The 23,812-nt window shown below is 45.4% G+C and overlaps 1 protein-coding gene across 4 annotated transcripts in view; it reads right to left on the reverse strand.

The window, feature by feature from the left end:
• The window catches only part of COQ2 (coenzyme Q2, polyprenyltransferase), a 50,048-nt gene extending 26,307 nt beyond the window's left edge, over positions 1 to 23,741 (reverse strand). For 2 of the 4 annotated variants that reach the window (XR_006731194.1, XM_045536685.1), the window contains exons 1-6: positions 23,483 to 23,729; positions 19,417 to 19,583; positions 17,083 to 17,204; positions 15,433 to 15,518; positions 13,482 to 13,615; positions 13,176 to 13,364 (exon numbers count right to left, since the gene is read on the reverse strand). Coding sequence is in view for 3 of the 4 variants with exons in the window: in XM_045536685.1 (XP_045392641.1) it covers positions 13,176 to 13,364; positions 13,482 to 13,615; positions 15,433 to 15,518; positions 17,083 to 17,204; positions 19,417 to 19,583; positions 23,483 to 23,729 (945 nt within the window). In the remaining variant the exon portion in view is untranslated. Of the gene's footprint in view, positions 1 to 10,082; positions 11,623 to 12,964; positions 13,093 to 13,175; positions 13,365 to 13,481; positions 13,616 to 15,432; positions 15,519 to 17,082; positions 17,205 to 19,416; positions 19,584 to 23,482 lie in introns of those variants that run through there. The other 2 variants (XM_045536684.1, XM_045536686.1) reach the window with 2 other exon arrangements.
• Between the last annotated feature and the right edge of the window lie 71 nt (positions 23,742 to 23,812).

Genomic DNA, 23,812 nt, shown 5'->3' on the forward strand with positions numbered 1-23,812 from the left:
TCGCTCTCGCTCAGGCTGGTCTTGAACTCCTGGCCTTGAGCGATCCTCCCACCTCGGCCTTCCAGAGGGCTGGGATTACAGGCGTGAGCCACCATGCCCGGCCAGGGGCAGAGATTCTTTAGCGACTTGTGTCTTGTACAGTGGGTGAAGGCTTTGGACCCCATCTCAGAATAATGTTTTTAAATGCAAAAAATAAAACATATAGAATTACAAAGCAAAGCAACTCTACTGAAATCCAGTTACCAGCGGTGGCAGGCAGCCTCGCAGGTGGTGTTCCTCTGTGACCCTGCCCCCAGTGTTCACTCCCTACTGTGATCTTCTCCCTTTGAGGTTGGGCTGGACCTAGTGACTCACTGCTGAAGACTAGAATATGGCAGCAATGGTGGGATGTCACGTCTGAGATTAGGTTATAGAAAGACTATGGCTTCTTGGCTGCCTCCTCTCTCTCTCTCTCTCTCTCTCCCTCTCTCCCTCTCTCGGGAAAAGCCAGCTGTCCTGTCCTGAGACGGCTCCGTGGAGAGGTCCGTGTGGCAGAGAACGGAGCCCTGCCAACAACCAGGAGAGTAAGCTCGGAAGCAGATCCTCGCCCCGGGCGGCCTGGACAGCACTTTGGCCCCGGCTGACGCCTTGTTACAGCCTCATGAGAGAACCTGACCCCGAACCACCCAGCTAAGACGCACCTGGATCCTTGACCCACAGATAATAAATGCTTATGGTTTCCCATCACTAATCTGGGGGTAATTCGTCATGCAGCAATAAGTAATCCATCAACACATTAAAACAAAACAACTTTGGGATTTACTGCAGTGTTTAGTATAATAATAAGAATGTATGTTTAAAATATAGGCAACTTAAAGTTAGATTCTATATTTTAAGACATACTGGGGTGAAGGCTACGCTCCTTAGCTTGAATGAGATGATTAAAAAGTGGGACAAACTGTGACAAGTGTAATAACCACATTTTCTAGTTCATTTTTTTTTTCCTTTTTTCTTTTTTTTTTTTAAAAGGCTAGTCCAGTAAGCAGTAGGAAGGGAGAAATCCCTTTTCTGGTTTCCGTGTACGATGTTTGACATCTGTGGCCTTGTGGCCCCGGAGAGACTGCCGCTCCCAGGATCAGTCGATGCCAGAAATGACACATGACTCACGGGGGAGTGTGCCTTTCGTGTGCAGAGCACACACCACAACCACCCCCCTTATTGTTTTCTGCCGTCCTGGGCCACCAGCCACCTGCCCGAATCACCCAGGGCCAGGCACTAGACTACTAGAAACAGCTGCTTCACCCCAGAGCCTGCCGAAATTACACACACTGGGCGATCCTGAGCCGTCTCTGTTCCTTCCCTCGGAGACCACAGAAGCCTCTTTTTAAAAGAAAAAAAAAAATATTTTATTTTTATTTATTTATTTATTTTGAGACAGAGTCCCGCTCTGTTGCTGGGGCTAGAGTGCCGTGGTGTCAGCCTCGCTCACAGCAACCTCAAACTCCTGGGCTCAAGCGATCCTCCTGCCTCAGCCTCCTGAGTAGCTGGGACTACAGGCATGCACCACCATGCCTGGCTAATTTTTTCTATTTTTAGTAGGGACAGGGTCTCACTCTTGCCCAGGCTGGTCTCGAACTTCTGAGCTTAAGCAATCCTCCCACCTCGGCCTCCCAGAGTGCTAGGATTACAGGCGTGAGCCACCACACGCGGCCCACAAAAGCCTCTTGCCCATGTAATTAAAAATTAAAACTAATGGCAAATCATCAAATAAGTATAAGGTGGTCAGACAAAAGCTATGACTTTTCCTACGCTGACAAATTTGATGCTTTGGGGGAATATGTGTAATTACCTTACCAAATATAATTTGTGGATGCCCCTGCTTTATTACTGGTGTTAAAGTAAATTAAAACAGAGAACAGGCTAGATTCTTCTAAGCAGACCAAGCCTGTGAAGCCGGGGAGGCAACCTTGACCTTGCCTGATTTGCAAACATAAGTGAAACTGAACTTGGGCTATTTCTTGTAAATGCCGGTAAAGTCAAAGTAAAATGAAACTCTGGCTGGTCTGAGGGCAGGGGTGTTTACAAGGAACTGATCACAACCAGTGACAGATTCCTTTGTTCCCTCTCTACTCCCACTGCTTCACTTGACCAGCCTTAAAAGAGAAAAAGAAACTTAAGCCCAACCAATCAGAAGCCACAAACTAAGTTAAAGTTATATACCTAGCAGGATGGACCAAACAAGGCAACTATGTAACTGTAACCAATAACATATTTTCTTTGCTTTATGCTCTGGTTTGAATGTGTCCCCCCAAAAAACATGAGTTGGAAACTTAGTCCCCAATGTTAAGAGGTGGATCCTTTGAGGGGTGATGAACCCATCAGGGCTCTGCCTTCCGAGAGGATTGATGCCGATTATGGAAGGGCCCTCGCCAGATGCTGGTACCTTGAGATCGGACTTCCCAGGTTCCAGAACTGTGGGAAATTAATTTCCTTATAAATTACTCAGTCTGTGGCATTGTTATAGCGGCACAAAATGGACTAAGACACTTAACTTTCAAGTTCACCCTATAAAACCCTTCCCTTTGCATTCCCTAGTGGAGCCCCAAACCACTTGCCGTTTGCTGCTTCCTGATTCATGAATTAGTTTGCTTTCAAATTTTACCGTGCCTCAGTTTACCTTTTAACAGTGGTCAGAATGCATACTTTGTTGGGTAATTCAGCACTGGCTAAGATATTGCAAGTGAGGGAAATGCATTTTCATCCTGGAGCCCAATCAAGCTCCCGGGCCACACCTGGCAGTGTTTTGTCCCACTTGGACCAGGGCGTTGGTCTCTGCTGTCATTGACTCCTCGTGGCCTCCAGTGGCATTTTTGCTTTGACCTGGGGCCCTGCAGCCTGGGTTGTCCTTGTGAACTTTCCCGTCTTATCTGACATGCACAGGAGGCACCTACCAAAGGGAAAGCCTTCCAAGCTCTGCCTCCAAACAGCTCTCTCGGTGCAGCTTGTCCTCACTCCAGACCTTTCCCCTGGGATTAAGTTATTGTCTCCTTGGACTAGGTCCTTTATATCAGACACAAACGCCGGAACCTCACGCGGTTCCACCCTGCAGCCCTGGGCCAGCCCTTCTCATTCCCAAGGCAGATCTCAGATTCTGAGCTCCTGGCCTGGATCGGGACCAGGAGGACTCGAAGCAAAAGATACTAAATCCATGAATGCCAAGATGTCTTAGGAATCTACAAACAGCATTTGAAAAAGATGCAGTAAGAATTGCTGGGAACATAAAAGTTATAGGGTACTCATTTTTTTTTACAATAAAAATGCAAAATTTTTAGGAGGAATTTAATTCTTCCTAATTAAATTTGGAAGGAAAGTTTAAATATAGGTCAGGGCCACTGTTAGTCAAATGGTGCCTTTATGAGACTCAGAGGCCCTTTTCTCTAGGGGGTGGGAGTGGGTGGGAGGGGGTGGCGTCCAGAGCTAAGCAGGACTCAGCTCCCGAGGAAAGAGGCTCACAGACTGGATTTCAGTCCCACTCGCCCTCCAGCTGGGGACCTTAGGGATAGTGCGAAGTGGCCTGGTACAGATGACCTTTGTTACCTGCGTGACCTCGGGCAAACATCTCAGTCCTTGAGATCGCAGACGCCTCTTAGAACAAGTGAGGGGGCATCACTGGCCTCAGGTCCTTCTTACCTAAAAACACCATGCTTCGTGGCACCAGCAATTTTTTTTTTTTAATTAAATGAGAGTTTTCTCAGAAAGTAGAGGAAGTATGTACCGAATGCTGGCCACAAAAGGGAACCAACTGGTCCGAAAAGTGGAAGTGACAGAAAGCCACGGGGAAAAGTGACCAGGTTATTCTGGAGTTCATGCCAGTCAGGGAGAGTTGGACATCGTCAGATATGCATCCTAGACTCCGGGAAGACAGGCCTGGAAATATTTCACACATGGTAGGATTCCCTAGATGGAGACTCCCAGAGGGAAGATGAGTGTTTGGGAGAAATGCTTTGCAATGAAATTCTAAATCTTGCAAACAAGGATGATGTTGGGAAGGAAGGAAAGGAGGGGAGTTATCTAAAGAGATAAACTTATTCGCAAGGAGCAATGTCTATAGAAAAAAACAAATAAAAAATGGTAAAAAAGAGCCACACTGAGCAGCTTAGGAAATTCTCTGGTAAACTCAGATATCAAAGAACGCACACAAAAGATAAAAAGGAATTAAATCTCAAGTGTGGTCCCCGAATTGAAAGACAATTGTTAGGAAGCTCAACCCTTAGAATGATGGGATACTTGTGAAAATCCTCAAAGGCAATAAAAAGGGCTTAAAATCAGATTTATCCAGATGGAATTTACATACAATAAAATACACATAACACTGTGCAGTTTGATGAGCTCTGACAAATGTCTAGACCTGTCAAGACACAGAGCACCTTCAACAACCTCAAAGGTTCCTCTGTGTCCCACCAAAGTCAGTCCCCCCCAGCCTACCCCCGGCAGCGCTGATCTGATTTGTCACTACCCCCGGCAGCGCTGATCCGATTTCTGTCACTATAGATTGGTTTTGCCAATTCTAGAACTTCACGTACATAGATTCACAATGCATGCATGCTTCCCTTTGTTTGCTTAGCATAATGTATAACAAAAACCACCTAGGGGTAAAGAAAGAGTAGGCTTTGCCCCTTGGAGCCAAGGATCCCGTGTCAACCCACGACAAGCACATGTGGAATTCCTCTATGCTGGGATAGAATGTTCTGGGGAAGAAGAAGGACTTTTGGGACCATATATGTGGGGCCCATAGGCCTTAAAATTGGTGTGTTCAGCCTCATAAAACGCCATCAGCCTACGGGCTCTGCTTCACAGATCTCCCCGCTGATGAGGGGGAGGAGGGTTCCTTCTAACATGGCTCCCTACCATCCCCTGGTGTCTGCATGGCAAGGTTCTGGCCACCCAAATGGCAAGGGGAGACAGAGGGCACAGAGGAGGCGTGGCCATGGTCTCAAGGTGTAGGCCGGAAGAAACCTGGGCACACGTTCCTTCACTCACATGCCACCCACGGAAGCTCAGGCAGGCTGGGAGAGCAGAATGGATTTGTTGGTGGATACCCAGTTGTCTCCACTGGCTCACTGCCAAGCATCTTGCATGAAAGGGTTCATCAAGGAAGACGTACAATATTCTAGAGGCCAAGCTAAGCTCGGTTACTATTCAAAAGAGGTAGCAGAATTTTCAAGTCCAAATCCGAGCCTGAGCCAAGAAGACCACTCTGGAAGACACAGGCTGCTGGGCTCGTAAAGTTTATATACTCCTGTACATACAAGGGCACAACGGCCTCTACCGCGTTGCTAATTAATCCACGTATCTTAAACACAACACGTTTTGCCAGTTAAAATTATTTCTATCATTTTTAAGGCATGTTAACAATTAGCATGTTGAGATAGCAATACCTGAACATTTGTACCAGGTCCTCTGGCACCTGGAGACCTGAGAAAAGCATATATACCCCAGAGGGTATATTCCTGATTAGGGGACTTCAAGTGCTATCTCTAGATTAAAACAAATAAATACACGTGTCTCACTGTCCGTGCCCTTGGTGCATACTGGAAACATTCACACACACACTCACACGGAAACACCAGAGTAGAGGTGATGATCATCAGGCAGGGTCCGTCCTGTGTCCGTTCTGTGCACCTACTGCCATACAGGTATTCCCAGAGGGATTCAGTAATTCAGGGTTTTATGAATAAGACAAAAGAAGTTAGGAATGACTGAACCCACTCTGCACTTTACACAGTTCTACAGGTCCTGGTGTCAATTTCTACTTCTTCTTTTCTGAGGAACTGACAGTAAAAATTAACCTCCTGTGGCCTGGTGCTCTTTCCAGCATCCTGCGCTGCTGTGACAGTCCGCCGTCTGGGAACGTCCACTTCCTGTTTCTGTGTCTTATGACAAATGAAAGTCGTTCTTTTTGGCTTTGGCCGTGACTCAAAATACAGCCCTCAACTACCGAGTCTGTATCAATTCCTTTGCATCTGATGGCACGATCGCCTGTGAAATGGCAATACAGCTATTAATAAAGCAAAGACTCTTTCAGTTTCCTGACCCAAAAAAATAAGCTGATCGCTGCAAAGTCCTTGGAACAGCGCCCAGAACACAGCAGCACTCCACGGGGGTTGGCTGTGACCAGTTTCTCCCGACAGACTTGTGGATTGTGAGCTTTGAATCTTCTCCACTTCATTTTACGAAGGAAACCACTAGCAAACCCTTTTCCATTTGAACTGTCACTCTTGACACATTACACACTGTACCCCTTTGTTGAGGACGGGGTCAGATGGCGGCTGGGATTGCTTTGAAACTTGCCCAGACCAAGTGGATGACTCTAGGATCAAAAAAAAATTACTTTTCTCTTTCCTTTTATCTGTCATCTGCCTTTTAGACATTTAACTAGTTATCAGCCGTTCACCGGGAAGAAATAAAGACACAGAAAAAGAGAACTCAAATAATTTCTTTAAGGAAAAAAATGCTCAGTGGCAAGATGTTGAGAGAAAGTCTAAAAGAGAGTTCCTCATCTCTGACACATTAGATTTATCTACTATCTGTTCCCCTTACTAGCTGTAGGTTTTTGCTGGTGTTTAAATATTCTGAAAATTTGGGAGAAATTATTTTTAACTCGAGTTTGTTTACAAAGAAAATATATGATGGATCTTGTCATTCTGGGCTGCGAGGCTGCTTCATGCCAACTCTGTTGAGCTTCTGGTAAATATTCTACCATCTTCTGATTAGAATCCACACTAATGGCTAAAAGAAATATGTAAAATTGAAAGTACTTATAGTTTATCCAAAAAAATGACACTTCGATTAACACCCCTGGTTCTATCCGGAAGTAGAGCCAATCTCACCGTGTCCATTCGCGGACACCACACTGTGGCGAGTGTCGGCTGCAGTGACAAGCCATGAGCAGGGTGGAGGGCTTTCTCACCTTGTGCCCCCAGGGAGGTGAAATATAGTAACGGTTAAGGGTGGGGACGGGGGCTCCAGACCACCTACGGTTAAACGCCCTGCTCTGCCTCTTCCCAGGTGCAGTGGCTTTAGAGCGTGTCAACTTGGCGAGGCTGAACCACATTTCACAGAGGTCCCCTGCCCGTGGGGCTCCGGTTAGCGTGGGCCACCAGAGACATTCTTCAGTCCAGGGCCTGCGCATCTGTGAATTCACCTGGGTCTGCAAACTGGGTGAAAGGCTGTGACTTCCCACTGTAACAACTCAAGCTGGGCTTTTGGCTACCAGATGTAGAGTTTTTCCTGGAAAACAGGTCAAACAATATGATAGGCTGCTCCTCTTTTTTGTTCCTAGGGACACTGTGATCAGTTAGCTACTGCCCAAGATCTTCGTGAGCCAAGGCAACTGATTAGCATACGTTCCTGCCGCCTGCGCTGCGGGCGACATGTCCTGCCTGTGGTGTTTACACGCTGCCATCTTGCCTCTGCTTCTCTGGGATGAGACTCCCTCATCCCTCCCCATTGAAATCGGGGAGCCCCTCTCAATGGTCACATCCCTTCCAGTCACACCCGGCCTGCAAGGGAGACAGACACCCACAGAGCTTGTCACTCTGCAAGAGCCTTAGGGATGGGAGTTGTCTCTGGGGCTTTTCCTGGAACACCCTGGGGAGGGGGTACAGGTTGCACAAGGTAAATCCAGTCCAACATTCCTGTCTCCCTCGGCTTCGGAGTCCCCCCCTCTGTAGTATGACAGCAAAGCCCTCTAGTAAGCGCCCCCGGGTGAACGAGTGTGGCCTGCTCCATTGTCAGTCCACTCTTGCTGTGTGGGCATCTTCAGAACACACGCCCGCCACGTTCCCAGATTTCTGATGATATATGCTAGAAAAGTGTGGCAATTCTCTGGGTGTATAAACTATTTCTTCCTGGGCCCTGGTGGGCACCTGTCCTGCTGGAACACGCTGAGATTTGACACCAGTTATGAGCCCAGTGGCCACAGGGGGGCATCGTGAGAGGTTTGGCGAACGAGCAGCCCCGCTCCAGTCACCTGCCCAGGTGAGTTTATCACCGATATCCAAGCAAAGGAAGTCTTCTACCGAGGGCAAGCTACTTGCACAGGACAGGCAAGCTCAGAAACTATAAATTCAACCACTGTTGTATTTTAGCAACTTACAGTGTTAAATTTTATGTTTAAGGCCAGGTGAGGTGGCTCACACCTGTAATCCTAGCACTCTGGGAGGCCAAGGAGAGATGATCGATTGAGGTCAGGAGTTTTTAGCCAAACAACTTAAAATAGAAAAAATTAGCTGGGCATGGTGGCGCATGCCTGTAGTCTAAGCTACTTGGGAGGCTGAGGCACGAGGATCGCTTGAGCCCTGGAGGCTGAGGTTGCTGTGAGCTAGGCTGACGCCATGGCACTCTAGCCCGGGCAGGACAGTGAGACTCTGTCTCAAAACAAACAATCAAACAAAAAACCAATTTTTGATTAGGAATTAATTTGTGCTAAAAACTTTTTCATTTGATTATATTTGTTACATGTTTTCAAGTGGATTTGCTTGCAATATTCAGAGTGTGTATTTTCAGTACTAAAATACTGATCAGAGACAAAAACTCCATATTGTAAGGTGTTATAAAGTTGTCTTTGTCTTCAAGGAAATAATGCAAATGGAAAGCAATTTGTGTTTACGAGGCATTTCCTGGCAGGGCAGGACCTCTGATCCCAGCAATTCTTTCACAGATCCTATACTGGTGTTGCCGTTGCGTAAGTATGAAGGAAGTAAGAATCACGATTATTTAGTTTTATTACTATGCTCAATGCTGCCTAAGGAAAAAAAAATTGCTAACTTTAATTTTTAAAAGAAGAGATTATTAAAGAGTTTTAAACCAAGTAAACAAATGGAAATCTAGTCAACATTTGCATGCATTACTTTCAGTTTCTTTATATTGAATTTACACTTCATTAATGGGCAGGATAGCCCTTTTAAAAGTCATCCATTATTTTAACAAGTCTTTCATTTTCTGTACCCCTCACCCCTACTAAATTGAAACCATTTAAGAAAATCAGGCTTAGAAACTGAATGTGAAAATTTTTTTCCTAAAGTTGAACCTTAAAAAAAAAAAATCAGCCTCCTCTTACGGGAATAGTTCCTCATAGATGGCTTCTGGAAAGAGAAACAGTTTGGAGAGGAAAAAGGATGCTGAAAATGCCAGCAAGCAATGACAATAACAAGCATACACTGTGTACACTTCCTACACACGCACACTTAATAGACATGATTCAGGCAACAAGTATTTATTGAGCACTTACTATGTGCTAGGCATTATTCCAGGCACTGGAAATAAAGTATGGGTGATCAAAAGAGAAAATGTATGTGCCCTCATGGAGTTTAGATTCCAGTTGGTGAGGACACACAACAAAGAGAATCAGTAAAACAAATTATAATCGTGCACTGCACAATGACGTTTTGGTCAACAATGAACTGCATACACCAGGGGGCCACATAAGAGTATCGTACCACATTCTCACTGTACCTTTTCCATGTTTAGATACATAAACAATTATCACCGTGTTACAACTGCCTACAGTATTCAGTACAGCGACATGCTGTACAGGTTGCTTCCAGGCTACACGCCAGGCGTGGTGGCGTGCGAGTGTAGCCCCAGCTCCTCAGGAGGCTGAGGCAGGAGGATCGCTTGAGCCCAGGAGTTCAAGGTTACAGTGAGCTATGATCACGCCACTGCACTCCAGCCTGGGCAACAGAGAGAGACGGTCTCTTAAAAAAAAAAAAAAAAAAAACGGTGTCAGCGGGGAGGTTTCCTCTGGATGTTGTGAGGGGAGAAGCTGTTTCGTCTTTTTCAGCTTCTAGAAGCTGCCTGCATTCCTCAGGTCGTGACACCTTCCTCGGCTCGTGACACCTTCCTCCCACCACTTGCTTCTGTTATCACAGCTCCTGCCGCAGCCTCCCGCTTTCTTACCTCTTGCAAGGAGCCCTGGAATTCTGCTGCCACTGGAGAGTTCCCAGCGAACCCTCCGCGCGGTGCCCTTCCTGCGCCAGGCTCGGCACAAGGGCTTTGCGTTACTTTGCTGGGGCTGCCGTGACAAAGCAACAAAGACTGGGTGGCTTAAAAAAGTAGAAATTTATTTTCTCACAATTCCAAAGGCCAGAAGTCTGAGGTCCAGGTGTCTGCAGGTTTGGCGTCTTCCGCGGCCTCTCTCCGTGGCTGGCAGATGGCCGTCGTCTTGTGTGCTCACAGCTGTCTCTGCACAGGCGTGTCCCGTGTCTCTCTGCCCAGATTTCCTCTTCTCACAGGGACACCAGTTGGATTGGATTAAGGCCCACACTAAGGACCTCATTTTAACTTAATCATCTCTTTCAAGACCTTATTTACAAACATGGTCACATTCTGAGGTACTGGGGGGTTAGGATTGCAACACATGAATTTTGGGAGGACACAATTCAGCCATAACACTTGGACATATGCCAACAAGTGCTGACGACAGCCCGGGTTGGGCAGTGAGAATGGGGCTGGGGGGGCTCATCCCTTGCCCGAGGTGTTCCAGCTGGCCAGGACCACGGGAGGACTCACAGCCAGGCCCGCCCGCCCCAAAGGCCAGGCCCTCGCTGCCAGGACAGTTGTGACCGGCAGAGAGGTGCGGATGAGTGTGACTTGTGGTTGGCAGAGAGCCTGGAGGGTGGACTCTGAGTCAGGCGAGACAGCAGGGTGGGGTCTGACCACCAGGGCCGTCACAGTCTGGCACGGGCGTCACGGTGAGAGTTCAGCAATGAAGTCCAGGAAGAGGGAGAGGCAGCACTTGCAAGGTAATTCACCCTCTTCCACCATAAACTTGCGCTAAATGATCGTCTGGAGTTTAGAATGTTCTTTCGAGTGTTTTCTATTTATAAACTCACAGTGACTCTGAAGCTGGAGACTAGGGCAAGGGCCCCTCCACTGGACCAATTTCCCGAGGCGATACGGTCATTTCAACTATCGTAAGCACCTGCCAACACCTCTCTCGACTGCCCTGGGCACAGACTATTAGGGTTGGTAACGACAGAGGTACAAATTTTTATTTGCCTAAAACATAAAAAACAGAAGTTTCCTGAATTACAGTTTTTGGCAGTGAGTATAAGTTATAATAAAGAACGATAAGCCCCGACCTTCCATAGCAGCTTTTATTTTTCCCTAAAAAAAAAAAAGAGTCCAATTTCCCAGAGAGACATTCATTGAGATGAGATACACATCAGGATTTTCTCAAGTGCCAAACTCACACAATTCCCGTAACTTCAGATGACAATTATAACGGACCGAAGAATATGTCAACTTAAACATTCCAGGTCATCTCAGAGCCTGAAGAGGCCCTGGTTTCAGTGACAGCGGAAGAATTCTGCTGGCAAATAGCTGAATGAAAATCTAGGCAAAAATGTTCTAAATTTTCATCTTTGGGTTCTTCTTCGTAAAAATTTGCTTTAATAATTCCTAGACAAACTTCATTCGCTAATTTTCTACACTACTCTCCGTGTTTTTCTTTGTGGTGTCCGTCTTCTCTTTCCACAGATTCCCGAGCACAATCCCTACAAAAAGTATTAGCCCTATTGTTCGGTTGGAGGTAAATTTATTCCAACAGTCCTCAGGTGTGTGGATGTCGAGAGTGTAGATCTGCGAGAGAGGAACGCGGCATGGGGTCAGTACCCAGCCCGGACTCGGGGCACACGCGAACACACACACACACACACACACACACACACACACACGCACGCACACACACGCACACACACACGCATCAACACAGGGGAGAAATATTAGAGGGCTCCGTTCATCTTCAGACACTGTGTCAAGAACTAAACAGAGGACCAGAAATGTAATTTAAAATATGAAGTGGTTTCCCAATATTTCTTGTATGTGCAATTGTTCTCATAGTTTTTGCCTTCCTCTGATAATACTCAGATGGTTAAATATTACTATATATCCATTATCCAGACCAGTCAGTCAACTGAGGAAGACGACCCTCGTGGAGCTGAGTTACGACCAAACGGGGATTCTGAGAAATTCTGAAGAGGAGAGTGGTGATATTCCAGAGAACCACCAATTCTCATCTTTTAGCTTTCACAGTGAGGAAAACAATGAAGGGGGTATAGCATATGGGTTTACTTTGTAGAAGTCAATTTTTTTTTTCTTTTATTTTTAGAGACAGAGTCTTGCTCTGTCACCCAGGCTGGGGTGCAGTGGCACAAGGATATTTCACTGCAGCCTCAAATTCCTGGGCTCAAGGGATCCTTCTGCTTCAGCCTCCCAAGCAGCTGGGACTACAGGTGGGCACCACCATGCCTGGCTAATTTTTTTATTTTTTGTAGAGACAGGGTCTTGCTATGTTGCCCAGGCTGGTCTTGGACTCCTGGGCTCCAGTGATCTTCCTACCTCGGCCTCCCAAAGTGCTGGGATTACAGGTAGGAGCCACTGGGCCAGGCCCTAGAGATCAGATGTTAATTTCCTTCATATTGTGTTACACAAGTCTTGCCTATGCTGATAAGTAATTTGCAATAATCTGCATAAGACAGATCCTCTAAATACAGGTTCCCTAACGTCTTTTTGATTCTGTTTAATGAAAATAACAATAACATTGATACAAAAATACAGTTCACTTACTAGCAACTGATTTAATTAAAACTAGATTGAGCTGATTCATTTTGTAAGTCAATAATGTAGATTCTCAATATAAGCTTGAGGGGGGGAAGGGACACGGTGCTGGGTGAATATCCTGAAGCGACAGTCTCCTGCTGTCTAGGCAGAACCTTGACATGTTTGGCGTTTCATGTCTTATCTGACCTTGGTCTCTATGCCAGCGGAGCCCAAACTTACGCATGATCAGTTTGCTAACCACCAGTAGAAACTCACACACATATATATATATATAAAAGTTTTACCAGTTTGTTTTTAGAACAATTCAACTCAACCCACAAGTTTCAGACACTTCTCCAGACATGAATCAGAGAGAAAATCAAAGGGGAAAATCCTTAATATTATTTCTCTAAAATAACACCGCTAGCCTTTTCATATGACAAGCTGGAACAGCGAAGGCGGTGGTTTGAAGTCGCACAAGTGAAGTAGTTGTTTTAAGAAGTTTCTGGCCTGGTAAACACAGAGGACATTTAAAAAAAAATTGGTAATTTAGGCCAAGGACACATGAGGGACAAATCAGAAAACAGTCAAACCTGGCGAGCCAGATGGGCGCCCACGGCGAGCAGAGCGGTGTAGTAGGGAGCCGTCTGGCCGCTGTTCGCTCCCACCAGGCCCAGCGCCCCCAGCATGGCCACGCCAAAGCCACTGAGCCACTGCTTAGTGTTGTCACGGAACAGCAGAGCCGTGGACTTTATGCCAATCAGAGCGTCATCTCTTTTGTCCTAATAAGAGAAGAATAACAGTTGTCTGTTTTTTGAGATTTAATTCACATACCATGAGACCCTGTCTCAAAACAAAACAACTAAACCAAAGTTAACAAAATGATATCATTTCTTTACCTGATGGGCATAAATGGTATCATATATTAGTGTCCACATAACTCCAGAGAAATAAAGCGGCAGGCAAACAGCCGGATCACAGGAACCCCTGACAGCAGCCCAGCCAAGCAACGCTCCCCAGTTAAACGTCAACCCTGCAATCAGCACAAGACAAAACAGGGAAAAGAGAACGAACTTTAGAATTACAAGGAGGGAGCATCAGCGTGTGCGAGGTGCTCCCCATGCCCTGGGCTCTGTTTTCTGTACGTGCCATGTCTTCGTTAAATCCTCTCAACTCTCTGTGTCACTACTAGCTCTATTTACCAAAGAGGAAACACGATCAGAGAGGATAATTAACAATTAAAATAGCATAGCTAATAGAAAGAATAATATCCCCCAATGAAGTAAATAGGAGGTTTTTTGTTTTTGTTTTTTTTTTTAAATACGAGGTTTAACAAGAACATTTACCCAACCTAGCCTGGGGCCTTGCACAGCCAATAAATAGTGGATTCTGGAGCCTGAACTTACACCTGTCTCACTCAAAAACCTGTGTTCTTCCATCTCCACTCTCCCCTCCCTGTGAGCTGCAGAGACAGGTGTGCCCACAGGAATGCTCACGCACCCTGCAAGCCCGTCCTCTCTGGGGACCGTGAGCAAACCCCTCCACGCTGACAACTCCGGCATCTGCACTGCAGGCCTGGCCACGTGCCCGAGCTTCAGACTAGACAACTGTCTGCTGCCACCCCCGCCTGCAAGCGCCTCAGGCACCTTGAACTCAGTGTGTCCCAAATGTCTTTTCTCAGGAACCCTTTTTCCCCTCCTGCATTGCCTACGTCCACTCTGAATGTCTCCTCCTCGACTCAGTGCCTGTCCCTGTGGTCCCACAGCGCTCAGGCAGGCCACATGGACTGCGATGGCCTGTTTATCTGCCATCTCCTTTTCTGGATCCTTAAAGATGCCAAAGGTGTTTTTATTTACCTTCCTAGTCCTGGTGCAATTCCTGGCCCAAAGGAAGGGTTCAATAAATGTTTGCAGTACATATACTAGTTTCTTAGTATTATCTTGTATATAGGAAATGCTTACGCTCCTTTTACCAAGATTCCCAGGTCTACTGAGAATATATTAATAATTTTCTACTTTTTTTAATAATAAAGAGAATATTCAAGGAGAGGATCTTAGAAATAAAAACAAATATTCCATCACAACTTTACCACAAATCAGGCTCACATCTATTTCTTTAAGTGTCTTTTGGTTCTTTTATTTGCTGGAGAAATGGTTCAAATAAACTAGAATTGTTCTAAGAATATTCTAGGAATAGAAAAGTATGGGAGTAGGTATTTTTTGCAAGAGATTGTGACTTTCCTACCTACCTCTCTTTTCATCAGCAAATATGTCCTGAACACCCATGTGGTGCCAAGCCCCGTGACACATGCTGAGCCATAAACGAAGAACACCTTATCTTTTAGTCATCTGCAGCTTACTAATGGGGAGACGCAGGAGGTGCTTAATATATTCTTGTTGAATCAGTGCAGCTGAAATGAGGAGGTGCCGCATTAGCGTGCCAGGGAGACCCGAGGAGACGGCCCACCTTCGGCCTGGGAGGCCGTACAGAACGGCAGCTAAGCTGTCACACGCGCTTTTAACCTTTGCTCTACTGCCCTAGAGCGCTTCCTATCGCAGTCCCTACCTTCTTCAGGGCACCTACATCAAACACTTTTCCATGACATACCTAGACTTTTAAAAAAGTATTTCAGAAAATAGTAATGATCATAATGATAATCTTAATAAATATGTAAGATTTCTTAGCTAATAAAAGTGACTAACTGCCCTTCTTTAAAATATGAAAGTCTGTTCTTGCTTTGGAAAGTTTCATGACTGATTTGACATTTCCTCTCTGCCTCTCTACCTGCCTAACTATACAAGTACGGTCTGAGAGCATCAAAGGAAATACTCATAGTTGTTTCAAGCTCACCCAGGGCTAACTGAGGCCAGTATGTAATTCTTTTCATGAGTGGGTAGGTGACGACAAGAAGTAAGGAGGCTGCTCCCAGAGCTATACTGAAAACAGGAAAAACCATTAAAAAGATTAGTGTCACTATCTCTTAGAAATCACTAAACACTTTAAGACATTAGTGATACTAATTGGAAAATATTTTTATTTTTAATTATTTTGTTATGTAAATTCTCTTCCTACGCTTTGACTTTCCCTATTATAAAGGATGATTAGAATATCTTAAATGTGACAAAACAAACAAAAAACAGGTAACACATACAGTACTTTCGTGTCTTAGGCACTATTCTAAGTGCTTTACATTTGTTAACTCATAATCTTCACAACTCCCCTAAGAGGCGGGTAGTTCTACTCTCCTTCTGTTTTGCAGATGAGGAAACTGAAGCACAAAGAGATTAAGTGATGTGCCAACTGCCACCTCGCTAGTCAGGAGGACAGCCCAGATTCCAACCGAAGGCAGCCTGATCCCAGAGTCCGACCCCTTAACCACCTATGCTATTGCCTCTCTGAACTCCATTTGCGAACATTAAGGAAACCCAGATATTCTGAGAATTAGAGTCAAGATATCTCTCTTCATATGTATGACAGGGTGTTACTTCTCCTTCAGAAAAGGGAAGCACCTATGAAAACGTGATAAAATAAGAAGTTCTTAGGTTTCTCAAATTTCACCTAACGCTACCTGCCCTTCCAAAGGTATTTTCATGTTACTGATGCTGTAAGGACAAGGCATGCAACTAGGTCTACTCTAAAGTCATACATATTTGCTGACACCCTCCCTTCCCTTTGTCTTTTTTTTTTCCCTAACTGAAGCACTTTGTAAGCAGTCCTCTGATGAACAAGTTTAGTACTGTCTCTATTGAAAAGATACAGGAATGACTGGGAGGCCGAGGCGGGAGGATCACTTGAGCTCAGGGGTTTGAGACCAGCCTGAGCAAGAGCGAGACCCCGTCTCTACTAAAAATAGTAAAAATTAGTGGGGCACGGTGGCACATGCCAGTAGCTCCAGCTACTTGGGAGGCTGAGGCAGGAGGATGGCTTGAGTCCAGGAGTTTGAGGTTGCTGTGAGCTGGGCTAACACCACAGCCCTCTAGCCCAGGCAACAAGGCGAGACTCTGTCTCAAAAAAAAAAGAAAGATATAGGAATGAGTCTTCCTATTTTGTTCTTCTGTCATTGATTAGTAACATGATCCTGGGAAAGATACAGTTACTTTTTGCAAAACGAGTATAATCACTTCTGCTTCCATCTACTTCAGAGATAGTCAGCACAAATAAAATTATACGTATACATGTGGGTATATACACACACATCCATGCACACACTTAGAAAACCTATGAAAATGTGTTATGCCCCTTAGGGAACATGCAGTGCAAATGCTAAACGTGGCTCAGAATAAATTAAAGCTGATCTCTCAACTCCTTTGGCTGAAAGCATTTTTGAAGCAGATTTTATGATGTGCGGTTAAGTTATTTATACCTGCTAACTTACAGGTGCTTGACTGGCAGCTAATAAACTTTGTGGTAAAGAGATTTCAATTTTATTTTATTCCTATCTTTTCCAGAAAATTTTAAGAGAGATTTTATACATGATTATGGAAAACACATTTAACATACCTGTAGTAATTCAGACACAGCAGAACACCCAGTGCCAAGGTCAGCTGTCCCCCAAGAAAAACAAAGGATTGAAACGTTGAAATGTTTCCAGCAGCTATTGGGCGATTTGCTGTTCTTGTAACCTGAACACATAAAAGTAGATACCTTAGCCTCACGTAATTGCTCATTTATTTAAACATTTAGTCAAGAGACCGGCCCAGGGTAGGCACTAAGGCACAAAGATGAACAAAGAGTGGAATCAACATTGGAAGTACTGCCAAGAATCAAAACTCCACATTTAAAATAGCTTTGAAAAGAACTAAAAATTCCCATCACTTATTCCCCTTTCTGCCAACCCTATCTTCAAACAAGCAAAACAAAGTGACTTCCTTATCTAGCTATTTAGCTACTCAGCAAGTGCTATGCTCAATTTCCATGGAGAAAGCCTCAAATATTACTACTTGGTCTTCTACAGAAAAAGTTTGCTGACCAGATTTCTCGCATGCTCCACTGAATAATAAAGCAGCTTGTCAGTAACTGTGAGTAAAGACTGTGAACTGTGAGTAAGGCAATTTGTTTTTAAATGATGAACCACTCTAAACATGTGCAAAAATTATTCTGAAGTCATACATGGGCCCAGAAGCCTCCTTCACACAGTATGCGGAACTAACAGCGGACCAGCACGTGTGAGCCTCCACATCAGGAACGTGCACATCTCCTGGCACCCAGACCTCGCCATCCGGCTGCTGCCACCGCTCCACTGCGCCCCATCCTCGGCCGCACACAGATCACGCCCTTGCAGTGGTCACACACGCTCATATCTCAGTCAACACTCCGCACCTGCTGCCTGCTGTGCCCTCCGCCCAGGGCAACCGTCACCCTCCAGCCCACTCTTTTTTCCCATCCTATTCTCACAGCGTTCGAAGGTCACCCCTGCCTGAAAAGCTCTCTCTGACTCTCTCCCTTGGGTTGAGGCTGGTGGTCTTCAGCAGGTTCCCGGAGGATACCGTTCCCACGAGACTGCACTGTGTTCCTGGCTGAGGTCAGGAATGGTATCCTTCACCTCTGCAATCCTAGAACCTGTTGCTGGGTCTCACACACAGCAAGTATGCAACAAATATTTTCTGAAATAAAAACTATAAATACTTTAAAACTAGTAAACATGAACACTGTCCTAAAAAATCAGTGTAGGTGTGCCTTGCTTAAGGAAAATTCAGACTATATGAAAGGCAAACCGGGCTGATTATTCACTTTATATAATTCAGTATGGGTTTCTTTTAAATTCAAAGTTCTCTTGATTACTTACTCAAGCATTTAATGATCTTGTACTAATTATGGTACAGCTACTAGGATAAAAGGCAAATAAAATGGCCCCCTCCCTTGAGAAAATAATGGTCTGTTGAGGAACAGAGAAATAATTATATACATGCATTAGAATATGCACAGAAAATAACCCAGAGAAATATAATGAATCAAACTATTAACTGAAGTTTTCTCTGGGATCTTGTGCAAGGAGGTAAGGACGACTTGGACTTTCTTTCCTCTGCATTTCTGTACTATCTGAATGTTTCAGAATAAACATGCATTACTTTTCTAAGGAAAAAAAAAAGAATAAAGTTATGTTTTTAAAGAAATAATTACAGCAGGCCAGGCATGGTGGCTCACGGCTACAGTCCTAGCACTTTGGTAGGCCGTGGTGGGAGGATCACTTGAGGCCAGGAGATCAGCCTGAGCAAGAGCAAGACACGTCTCTACAAAAAAATAGGAAAATCAGCCAGGCGTGGTGGCACCAGACTATAGTCCCGGCTACTCAGGAGCCTGAGGCAGGAGGATCACTTCAGCTGAAGAGTTTGAGGTTACAGTGAGCTATGATGATGCCACTGCAGTGTAGCCCAGGCGACAGAGTAAGACTCTGTCTCAAAAAATAATAATTATAGCAAATGCTAATAAGGCTGCGTTGGTTTGTTTAAATTAAGATGCGATTTACTTAAGAAGAGCTAGGGCTCTAAAATACATCTCAAAGAAAGGGATGACAGATCTTCCTGGACACTCAAAGGTTCAAGATGCATTTTTCACTTTCACTCCTAACCTTTAACTCTTCTGCCCTCAGTTTTCCCAATTCGTAATTCACTTTGCAGAGATGAAATACACACCTTGCCCCTGTGGCCACCCTTGTGTCGAGAAAGGAAATACTGTACCGTGCACTTTGCAACACCAGCTATTCTGCTGATACCAGGACTTCTCGTGCTGGGCACTAAATGATCGTACTGCTTTATGTGGCACTCAACAGTGATGCCACCATTTATTCCGCAGAATTGAGAGGAGATCCTCTATTCCCTTCCAGGACTAAACTACCTTTTTATCGTATTCGCGGTCCCACATGTCGTTAATGGTACAGCCCGCTCCACGCATCAGAATAGCTCCAGTGCCAAAGAGGGCGAGCATGTACCAGTCTGGAAAACAGCCTGGTTCAGCTGCCAAGCCAATGCTCCAGGTACATGGCAGATACAGTAGCCAGGTTCCTAAGGAAGAAAAAAAAGAAAAAAGACAAAAAAATGTACAAATTCAAATCAGTTAACTGTCTTCATTCGTTTAAACACCGCATCTCAAAGAAGAACAGTATAAGCAAAGTCAAAAAACACGTGACAAAACTGCGAAAATAAACTTAAAACTCATATCACAGATTATTCTCCCTAACATGTAAAAATCTCCTAAAAATGAAGAAGAGATCAACAGTCCAATTAAAAATTAGACCAAACACATAAAAAGAGTTAACAGGCAAAGAAATACAAATGGTAGATACTCAAGTTTGAGAAACACACGTTAAAACCACCTGAGATAACGTTTTTCACCTTTCAGGCTGACAAAACCCAAAGTCTGACAACACATCCTACCTAGAGAGTTGAATATTCTCGCGTATTTCTGATGAGGTTACAGAATGGTCCTACTGTTATGGAGGACAACTACAAGAATTTGAAAATGTTAACAGTAAACATACACACACATGTATGTATATATATGTAGACATGTATCTATATACAAAACAAAAACATATGTGAATGTTAAATGCTTACACACCATGTCAGGAAGGACACCTTAGAAACTATTTATTATTGATTGATTGATTGATTGAGACAGAGTCTCACTCTGTTGCCCAGGCTACAGTGCTGTGGCATCAGCCTAGCTCACAGCAACCTCAATTTCCTGGGCTCAAGCGATCCTCCTGCCTCAGCCTCCCGAGTAGCTGGGACTACAGGCATGAGCCACCATGTCCGGCTAATTTTTTCTATTTTTAGTAGAGATGGGGTCTTGCTTTTGCTCAGGCTGGTCTCAAACTCCTGAGCTCAAATAATCCTCCTGCCTTGGCCTCCCAGAGTGCTAAGATTACCAGTGTGAGCCACCTTGCCCCGGCCCTGAATTTTATATTATAGACACATATTACCTACTCAAAAAAATTAGTAAAAATTTTCTTTACTGTTGTTAGTACAATACACTAAGATGCTCTAGTGTTTTGTTATTTTGTACTGAATATTTGGCAGCTACTTGTACACATGTGATTAGTTTTTAGTACTTAACCCATAAACCAGAAGAAATTAAGCTACAAGCAAACAGATTATGTGGATGAAAGACTTCACACATGAACTGTGATATCCTCCTTCTAAAAGAAAGTCTTTAAACTAGTGTTTGGATATGGTGTTTATTAGATAAATTCTGAGCTTTCCTTCCCTATTTAGGGATATAAGAGAAAAGGGATTGGGGGCTAAAGAAAAGAGCGGATCCTGCACAAAAATGGTCAAACGACGAAATTCCATATGATCATGTTTAAACCTCATTAAGTTAGAGCTTTATTCATTCACAAATATTTATGAAGCACATACTCTGTGCCAGGACTATGCTAGGAACTAGAATACAATGGTGACAAAAAATTACACTGCCAATTTAGTGGAAAGAGTGCCACCTACTGAAACTTCCTGAAATAACGTAGGCTGACCCATTTGAAAGCTGTATTGCCCTCTCAAAAACAATGAAACCTATTACTGGTTTAGGAAGGTAACAAGATGTAACTTCAACAAAATAGAACAATGAACATACAATTATCCCACCAAAAAAAAAAAAGAACTTAAACAAATATCAAATCTGGAATTCTACTACTGTTAATTATTATTCCTGGCATATGGTAGGGGCTCAAAAATGTTTGTTGAGGGCCAGGTGGCTCACGGCTGTAATCCTAGCTCTCTGGGAGGCCAAGTTGGGAGGGTCATTTGAGGTTAGGAGTTCGAGACCAGCCTCAGCAAGAGCAAGACCCTGTCTCTACTAAAAATAGAAAAAATTAGTCAGGCATGGTGGTTCAAGCCCAGCTACTCGGGAGGCTGAGGCAAGATGGCTTGAGCCCAGGAGTTTGAAGTTGCTGTGAGCTAGGCTGATGCCACGGCACTCGAGCCTGGGCAACAGATCAAGACTTGTCTCAAAAAAAAAAAAAAAAAAGTTTGTTGAATGCATTCTAACACAGTACTATTAATAGGTTTTCTGCAAAATCCTGCAATAGCACCTTATTTAGAGCCAAAGCATGCAGGTTGGTATTTTCTTTACATAATTACTATAAATATAATTTTCTCCAATCCCCACTCTGAAGCAATAGTATTTCTTGAGCACTTATTCTATGCCAGGCACTGTTTTGAAGACTTAACACACATGGATGAATTGGATGAATTTTCATGACAACCTTATAAAGTCAATATTATTAGGATCATCATTTCATGGATGAGAAATAAATGCCAGAGAGGTAAGGTAATTTAACCAAGGTCCCTCAAAAGGGCAGAGTGGAGATTCAAATCCAAGAGGTCTGCCTCCAGAGCTTTGCTCATAAACCCCTTTGCAGGTTCTTGTTACCTCGTGGGAGGTCCAGCCACTAAGATGGAAGCCAGAGGTCCAACTGTGGAAATGAGAACAGTGGCAGATGTTCATCTGTAACCCTACACTACGGTTCCATCTTGCAGACGCCAAGAACAGAATTACAGTCAGGCTTCGGATTGGAACTGGGCTTGGAAATTTATGCCTGTCGATCTGAATCTGGCCTCAAAACGTAAGGGGTCATACACAGCCTCCCAATGATGGCAGGGCTGTATCTATCATTTAACATGCTTTTATACTTTAATTGTCAATTGTTATGACTTAGTGCTCTGATCCCAAAGAGGGGTAGTGCACAAACCTAGAATACTGAAAGCAAGGCTTAATCTGGGGTTGCACGGGCAAAGGTGGAGTGAATGTATCCAGGCATTTGCATGTATTTCCACACACTGCAATGGCAAACGTCATCGGTTAGATGAGCTGGAGCTCAACTTCCACCACTCCCTCCTCATTACCCACCTTCTTCCTTTCCTTTCTTATCCAGCCTCATCTCCCATTTTCCACACCCACCTGGTGTTTCAGGTCAGGCTCATATGCTCAGTGTTCTAACACTCCACCCTTGGGGCTTTGCAAAAATCTCTCTCCTATCAAGGTCTCTTCCCTCTGTCCAAACAACCTGTCCTTTGGACTATAATTTCCTCTTGAAACTTTCCAGCAATGGAGATTCGCAGTCATTTCTTTTTCCTGAAGCACTTACCATCCGTACCACTCATATTTGATCCCATGCTTTCCCGGCTCACCAAATAGTCTGTTTTTCTCAACTAGATTGAAGTTCCTTGAAAGCAGGGAGTTTCTAGAGCTCTTTCTTTCTGTCTCTAAGGCTAGGCAATGTGGTGGGAATTTATTGATTCACTCAATACTACTGGAGAAGTCAATCAACCAATAAGTGCCTAAGATTAGTGGTGAGTCCTATGAAGAAAACCAGATGCTAAAGGGGTAGAGAGCGGGGCTGGTAAATATTAATTAACACAGTAAGGTCAGGGAAATCCTCCCTTGGGGGGTGACTGCGAGCCGACAGGCCGTCCATAAACACCGCACCTGCCCGCGTTCCAGTGAATTGCAAATCTGCTTTGCGGGGGATGCCGAAGCGAGCGGGACCTGGCATCAAAACACTGGGTTTTTCTGGTCTGGCTCTGACGAGGGGCCTCAGCTTCCCCAGCGTCCTAATTCCCTTCATCACCTGCCTTGCAGGACTGCGAGGCAAATCACACATTACCCTGAATGCCGGAGTGCTTCAACACTGGGACCCTGCGGGACCCTGCACAAACACAGGGCTGCGACAATGCAATGTTCCGCTGGAGTCACCACGTCAATAATTATTCATGGGGTGACTATTCTGCCCGCCCAGGGGGCTCCGGAGACGGACGGGCGTGAAAGCCGGCGGGTCCCTTCAGGGATCGTCCCGACCCGGGGTCCCGAGGTGACCCGCGGCGCCCGGCAGCCGCGCCCCGGCTCGCAGTCTCCCGTTTCCGTCGCCCGCGGGCCGCAGACCCGGCCGCGCACGCGCACTCACCGATCGGCCTGTCCAGCCGCATGAGGCGCAGGTACGGCTGCAGAGCCCGGGGCGCCGAGTTCACCACCGCCGCCGCCGACAGGCCGAGCGGCCGCCCGCGGGGGTGCTGGGGCCAGGCCTGGGGGTGCCGGTCCCCACGGCGGGGCGCGCCGGCCGCGCACGCCAGGGCAGGGCAGCGGCCCGGCGACCCCCACAGCCACGCCCGCGCCAGGCGCCGGGCACCCCAGGCGCCCCGCGAGCCCAGCATGGCGCCGGGCAGGGCGGGGGCGCGCCCAGGCTGACGTCATTCTCGCGCGCCCCGTCAGCGGCGGGCATGCGCAGTGGCATCGG

Source organism: Lemur catta, chromosome 24 (genome assembly GCF_020740605.2).
Source record: "Lemur catta isolate mLemCat1 chromosome 24, mLemCat1.pri, whole genome shotgun sequence".
NCBI lineage: Eukaryota > Metazoa > Chordata > Mammalia > Primates > Lemuridae > Lemur > Lemur catta.